Raw genomic sequence first — 7,000 nt, forward strand, 5'->3', positions numbered from 1 at the left:
AAGTATCTTCAGAGCATCAATATCAATTCCAACATGTCAGCCCCTGCCATAACAGTTTTTAAGGCTAATGTCACCTGATCGAAATTTGCTAAACCATCGTTGACACTTACGAACGCTCAAAACATCTCCATAAACGTCTTTGATATTCTTTGTGGCCACAGAGGCATTGTTTCCCTTCTTGTATTCAAACAGCATTACATGCCGAATGTATGTCTCGTCGTATGTCATCACTATAAGGTATTACACTATACTAAGCTTTACACATTATATAGGCTACACTAACGTGACGTTTAGGCGATTCGTTTAACTATTTTACGTGATGTACGTTTTTTTAGAGTTGGTTAATGAAAATGTTCCAAAACGCGACATTAATTTCTTGACGACCTAATATATCAACTTTACTGAAATATGTGTATTTCATTTTAATTATCTTTTCACAAAGTAATCCGAGTCTTTTTTTTTCCATCAAGCGTATTGTTACGTCTCCGTTCGTTCGTTAATTTTCCGTAAAAATTCTTTCCGAAGAAACTTTACCGATAGAAGTCCTTTCTTAAATAAAACTGGTTTATTCTTTCTGAATATAACTTTGCGATACACTTAATTTCAACAGTCGCGCTATAACAAACGCTATAATTCTCAACGAACGTCTCACGTGCTCGACTCAACAACACTCAGTTCAATTACACACATTGTTGCCGTCACTTTGTGACCGTCTTATATATATACAAGACTAACACATATCTAGTAAACGCTAGAGCATTCATGAAGGAACAGGATATTTCTAAAGTCAATGACGTGTTACTAGCGTCACGTGACCCCGATGTCGTAACAATATGATTCATTTTTCATCTTAAACTTTAGTTAGTTTGGTCCGACCGCTATAGCATAGTAGCAGAAAGTTTGCAAAAAATTAAATAAAAACGTGAAGTTTACCCTTTAATTGTGCACTGTTACTTTCTTAAATATTGCGCTGATCAGGTATAATTTTTTGTCTTGATTAACTTAAGTCTTATCATTAATAAGTTATTTGTTTCAGTAGTTGATTAGCCGTCTTTAAGGAGGATCTTAGAACTGTTTATGTAGTTGTACGTCACAGATGGGTGCTATGTGAATAGATAGTGTATATTATAAAAGCAAACGGAGCTGGGTTCGTCCTGGTGGCCTTAAACACCGATTGACTAATTTATAAATCTCCCACACACACTTTGGTATAATATTTGATCTATTTTCCCACGTAAAACAGACTTATCACGTAATTTAGTCCTGTAAGCACGGAACCTTATATAGTGGTCATACTAGTCAGCAATTCAATCAAGGATATGTTTCCAGATTTACCAATGTTCTGTCGAAACATGTAGTTTATTTCACCTTAAATAATTCGTTTAATTATTATTATAAATCGTTGTTTTGCTACTTATAATTATCATCATGCGCTTCCTTACTCGGCATTGTTAGCACTTTACACATCTTTACCAGGGCATTAAAAAGGCTCTATAAAAATACATCACTGTAGTGTTTCCATCCCTCTATTAACAAAACGTACAAGTAATTCTTAAAGAAAATGTTTCTCAGTTTATTAACACAATGTTTTATTGTTGATTTATGTTGGTGATGCTTTGGCTTTCATTTTTGGTTTAGCGATGTTTATGGTTTCTTCTCAAGTCATATATAGATATAAATAAAATAAAAACATTAAGGCTACATTAATCATTTGGCATATTAAATCCTCAGGTGTATGAATATGGTATTCCCTTGAACTCACTATTGGTCAGCAAGTGTATGGTCAATGCTAATTGCTCACATACATCTTCCACTTGTTTTTTGCTGGAAGTAAACTTGTATGCTGATGAGGTCTATTAAGATAATCCAGTACTCACCCAAGTTGTAGCAGTTATGCTGGCACTGGAAATTGTTATTAAAGTGGGGATAAACATTATAAAAAATTCAATTTTGAATACTTTTAGACCACATGGTGATGTTTCAGATCCAACCAAACTGGTAAGTTTGCCATTTCAATGAATCATTGCACAGATATTCAGGGCTCAGAGCATTATAGTTTTACTTCAAGAAGATAATAAAGTTTACTTTCATCAAGTGTCTAAAAGTTATAATATCAGCTTCCAAGTTACTTGTAATATTTTTTTATTAACAGTCATAGAATTCAGGCGTAAGTATTGTCCGATGTCTTCTAGTTGCTTGTAGTGATACCTTCTGAAATACCATAACATTTCATTTGAAATGTAACAATTTTCATCTCATCAAAACTTAAGAACAGTTTTTACTTCAGAGAAACAGTTTCCTCCTCCAGAATCCCACAAATCTATGGTATTCTTAATGCTCTTAAAGAATGGCCTGTATATATTTTGTTTACAATTGTTCATCGACATTATTTAACATATATACTATAATTTTAGGTTTCTGGTTTTGGTGTGATCCTCCAACCCCAATGAATCTATTGCCTAAGTGTATTAGTAAAGATGAAAGTTCCTTGGATCTTCGTGATGTTCACCTACACGACTTATTTTTTTGTACTTCCCTTAACAAAATGTTGCGATTCATAGTAAACCTTTACTTTAACAGGCCTATCTGTGTCTTACTTCATCATGTTTAGATTGAAATGAACTTCATTTTTATCATCTACTTTAATTTCTAATTTCTTGAATTTAGTGAAAGCTTTGTTTTATGAATGTCTACATCTATGAAACAAGTTTCGAGGCCAGGAAATGGATATAAAGCAAAGCATGAAAGAGTTGGTTTTATTGAAAGTAAAATTTAAAAAAATGTTTAATTGATTTTGCTGCCTACCTTGCATATCAACTAAAGTTGATAGCATATATACAACGTGTATATAAGTTGTTTTAATTGTGAGGAGCTTAGCCTGTGAAACCTACAAGGGAGACCACATGTCCAATTAAAAATACAAATACATCAACCTTTACGTGTTTATGCTTGCTTTCAAATAAATAATCATGTGATAAATGTTAATTCAAGTTCACATTTAACCATATAAACAAGATAACTCAAAAGAAATAATAAAAGAGGCAGTTTTTATTAAAAATGTGAATATTTAAGCAGTGACAAAAAAAAAAAAAACTTCTGTGACTTAAACTTGCAATGGTCTATCCTTTTGTACTGGAGATCATTCACATAATGGTACAGTAATCTTACAACTTCTATGTAAAACGTATTATAATGCACCATAAATACTGGTGTTTAAATATAATTTCTTCATTATAGCGTTTTATACTCTATTCTATTACACACCTTTATAAACATTTGTGACGAAAGCATAACAACGACTAAAAGTAGAGTTAGGATGTAAGATGAGTTATCATCGCTATAATTATTTATATCACAGAAATTCACAATTATTTTCAAAAGAATAAAAATTATACAAACTAAAAATGTGAGCTATGTGTAAAAATAAGATAAAGTGCATTATGAAATATATTATCATATTTGGAGTTATTCTAAGCAAGTAGCTTCTATGTGAAAGACATATGAAAGCATAACAACGACTAAAAGTAGAGTTAGGATGTAAGATGAGTTATCATCGCTATAATTATTTATATCACAGAAATTCACAATTATTTTCAAAAGAATAAAAATTATACAAACTAAAAATGTGAGCTATGTGTAAAAATAAGATAAAGTGCATTATGAAATATATTATCATATTTGGAGTTATTCTAAGCAAGTAGCTTCTATGTGAAAGACATGAATCAACACAAGCGTTAGAACCAAAGATAGCATTAGAAAGAACTCCTATGCTTGAATGGAATATATTTCCTCCTCTTGAAATTAAAATTAATTACATTATACATAAAATATTTTCTACATTAAAATTTTTCTTACAAAGTAAAATACTGTATGTAGAGACTTACAAAAGACTGAGCTTAACATTATTTTGTAACACAGCTAAATCCCTACCTCATTAATAGTCAGTTCTTCAAATTGTAATGACAAAACTGTAATTAAATGTTTAAAGTTTACAGTGACGTCTACAATGTGTTTTTTTTGGGGGGGGAGAAAATAATTTGCTTTTTGATTCAAGAAGTTATTTCTTTGAAAATTAAGTAATGAGGCTGAATATTTAACTTTGTAATAAGATTTTTTTTGTACGCAATACGTGGAACATTATTCAAATTCACACATCAAACTATGTAAAACTACAAGTACTTAAGCTTACATGAAGGTTCAATCCATTGATACAGATTTCAGTCCTGAAAAGACATTTCATTAAATCATTAGATTTAAATTTCTATACTTAAATACTTCTTTTGATCAACGTTTAAATTCCATACCTATTTAATTACTATTTCTCACTGGCCTTGTTAGTATACAATATTCATTACTAACATACTTTTTAATACACAGAATGCTTAAAATAATAATTAATTAAATTGTGAATGTATTGATTATGAACACACACATAAGCAGAAACAAGTGTTTAAAATATATTTTACTACAAGATGAAATTTTCTGGCTATATTGAAAACTCCATTAATTTGAAATTCTAATACATGATAAAATTAATATTAGGTCACAAAGTAATGAAGATAAGGATGAAATTAGCATAAAGTTATTTGTGTAATTGTGAAAACCAGGAAAAAAAAAGAATGACACATATAGACGAAACAAAATTTGAAATATTTTAACTGAGAAACTTTTTTTTTTTAATCAGGTATCAAGACCTGTATCCAATCCCAAAAACTGCTTCATCAGTTCATAGGTGGCAAAGGAGACAGCCACCATGGGTATAGCACGCAGGTAGTTAATACTCATGCCACGATACAGTCCTTTTGCAATCCCATCCTCTTTAAAAACAAGGTATAATGTTGAGAAACACCCTTTCCTGCAAGAAAAAATACAAATCAAACACTTAACAAATGAAAAGCTTTAAGCCCAAAAGTCAAAGGAAAATCTTATTGCTTCTATGAAAGGCTTTAATATAAGGCCTAGGAATAGAACTTATTTAACCTGTATTTTGTTTTTTAGTATTCTTGAAAAAAAAAAGTTACAATATCTTGTTTGTTTGAAGTTAAGCAGAAAGCTACAGAATGGGCTATCTGTGCTCTGCCCACCATGGGTATCAAAACTCAGTTTCTAGCATTGTAAGTCTGCAGACATACTGCTGTGTCATTGGGGCATTACAATATTCTTTGCAATATAGGAATGATTGGAAAACCAATTAATTAAGCATAAATACTATTCCCTATTTATCAGTACTTCAGGTCATTTAAAACAACATAGCTGATTGGAAGTTTAGTTTTATTTAAATTATTATAACTATACTATTGGAATATACTTTGATATTTTAATGGTTCAAGTTGCCAAATGCTGCTGATATTTTTTTTGCAACTTTTTGGTAAGAAAATGACCCAATTGCAACTTTTTTATCATCATTATCTGACACTAATGATTTACCTTACGTAATTTATCTTCATAATATATAACACTGTCTTTCCCAATCATAATTTACATTTGTTAATGGTTAAAATGAATAAAAACATCTTTGTTAGCCAGAATACAGACTCCCAGAGGTATTCGATAAACAGCTGTGAGGAATAATGTAGGTCAAAAATAATGTTAATTTTTTAATGCATTTCAAATACATTTGTTCATAACATTTTTAGTCATATATATATAATTCTTTATTTCTAACTTTTTACTTTCCTCATAATTATACTTCAAACACAAGTCTTAATGTCTTGACTGCTGGTTGAAATAACAGCTCATAAGACCCTAATAAAATCCTGATGAAGAAAGTATTGGAAAACAAACATTATTCATAAAACCTCACCTAAATTTGTAGGTCTCTGGGCGCAACATGCTGAGCTGCATTCTCCGTCGGGCAACATCCAAAGGATAGCTGGAATCAATTACCAAAACATTTTATGGTTAACCTAAGTTGAAAAGGTTTAGCTGTAAATATTGAGATCTTTAAATATAGTTCCAATATCTTGTGAGAAATATTGGGTGGCCTTTCGTTTTTGAGAAATGTATTGCTTATTTAAATCATTAATTGGCTAAATTCTGTGTATGTGTGTTCACTTATAACTGGCAAACTGCTGGACCAATCATGACCCAATCCAGTACGTACCCTCTATGTATGACAGAGGATCAGCATTCGTATCTGACTACGTATGCCACCCTAAGTACCCTATATATTCTCTTGTGCATTGAGCAGTTACATCAGCTAGTACTTATATAAAAAAGGAATAAATGAAATATTAAATTTCTAAGTTATATGGAAATTTCAAAGTGTAGTCTTGTCACACTGCATGTAGAAATGGAAAGGATATAGAAACATGTGTATCTTACGCAAACCTCAAATGTTAATTTGCTTTTAACCTTGCAACAGTAAATAAATATAGATGATAAAGAAATACAAAATGTTACATATCACGCAAGTTCATAATATAATGTAGTTAAATCGTGGGAAAACATTATTGGCCCAACATGTTATCTTTATAACTATTTGAAAAGAAATCACTTAAATTCAGAGGTTCCAATTTTAAAAAAATGGCAATAAGTGGACCTTGAAGTTTACAAGCCACCTGACAGCTCAAGTACCCCACATAATTTCATTCTTAATAACCAATAATGTGAAAATTGGGAGTTGAGATGTGATAGTTGTTAAAGCATCTGCCTGGCAAACAGTAATAGATTTCACTACTCCAAAAAATTTCCAAGTGGCAAAATAATAAGTGTTATAAGTCAAATTAATAATATTGCTTTTTTGTTTTCATCTGATTGATTTATTGTTAATCACAAAGCTACACCAATGGCTATCTGTGCTCTGCCCACCATAAGTATCGAAACCAGATTTTTAATTAACATTATAAGCCTACAGACTTGCTGCTGAACCATCAGGGGCATAAAACTATGAAAAATATAAATGGCAAGGTAATACATAGTTACATAATATAGACTTTACACAGTCAGTCATTCTAATAGGTGGACTGGATAACAAGAGCAATATCATTTATTGTTTTAC

General features: G+C 30.9%; 1 protein-coding gene across 3 annotated transcripts in view; it reads right to left on the bottom strand.

The window, feature by feature from the left end:
* Positions 1–4,019: 4,019 nt before the first annotated feature.
* LOC106463997 (graves disease carrier protein-like) overlaps positions 4,020–7,000 on the bottom strand; it is a 20,673-nt gene continuing 17,692 nt past the window's right edge. For all 3 annotated transcript variants that reach the window (XM_022391651.1, XM_022391652.1, XM_013924101.2), the window contains exons 9-10: positions 5,804–5,872; positions 4,020–4,855 (exon numbers count right to left, since the gene is read on the bottom strand). In XM_022391651.1, the coding sequence (XP_022247359.1) occupies positions 4,681–4,855; positions 5,804–5,872 (244 nt within the window). In that variant the 3' untranslated portion in view covers positions 4,020–4,680. The remainder of the gene's footprint in view (positions 4,856–5,803; positions 5,873–7,000) is intronic.

This window comes from Limulus polyphemus, unplaced genomic scaffold (genome assembly GCF_000517525.1).
Source record: "Limulus polyphemus unplaced genomic scaffold, Limulus_polyphemus-2.1.2 Scaffold1536, whole genome shotgun sequence".
In the NCBI taxonomy this organism is placed as follows: Eukaryota; Metazoa; Arthropoda; class Merostomata; order Xiphosura; family Limulidae; genus Limulus; species Limulus polyphemus.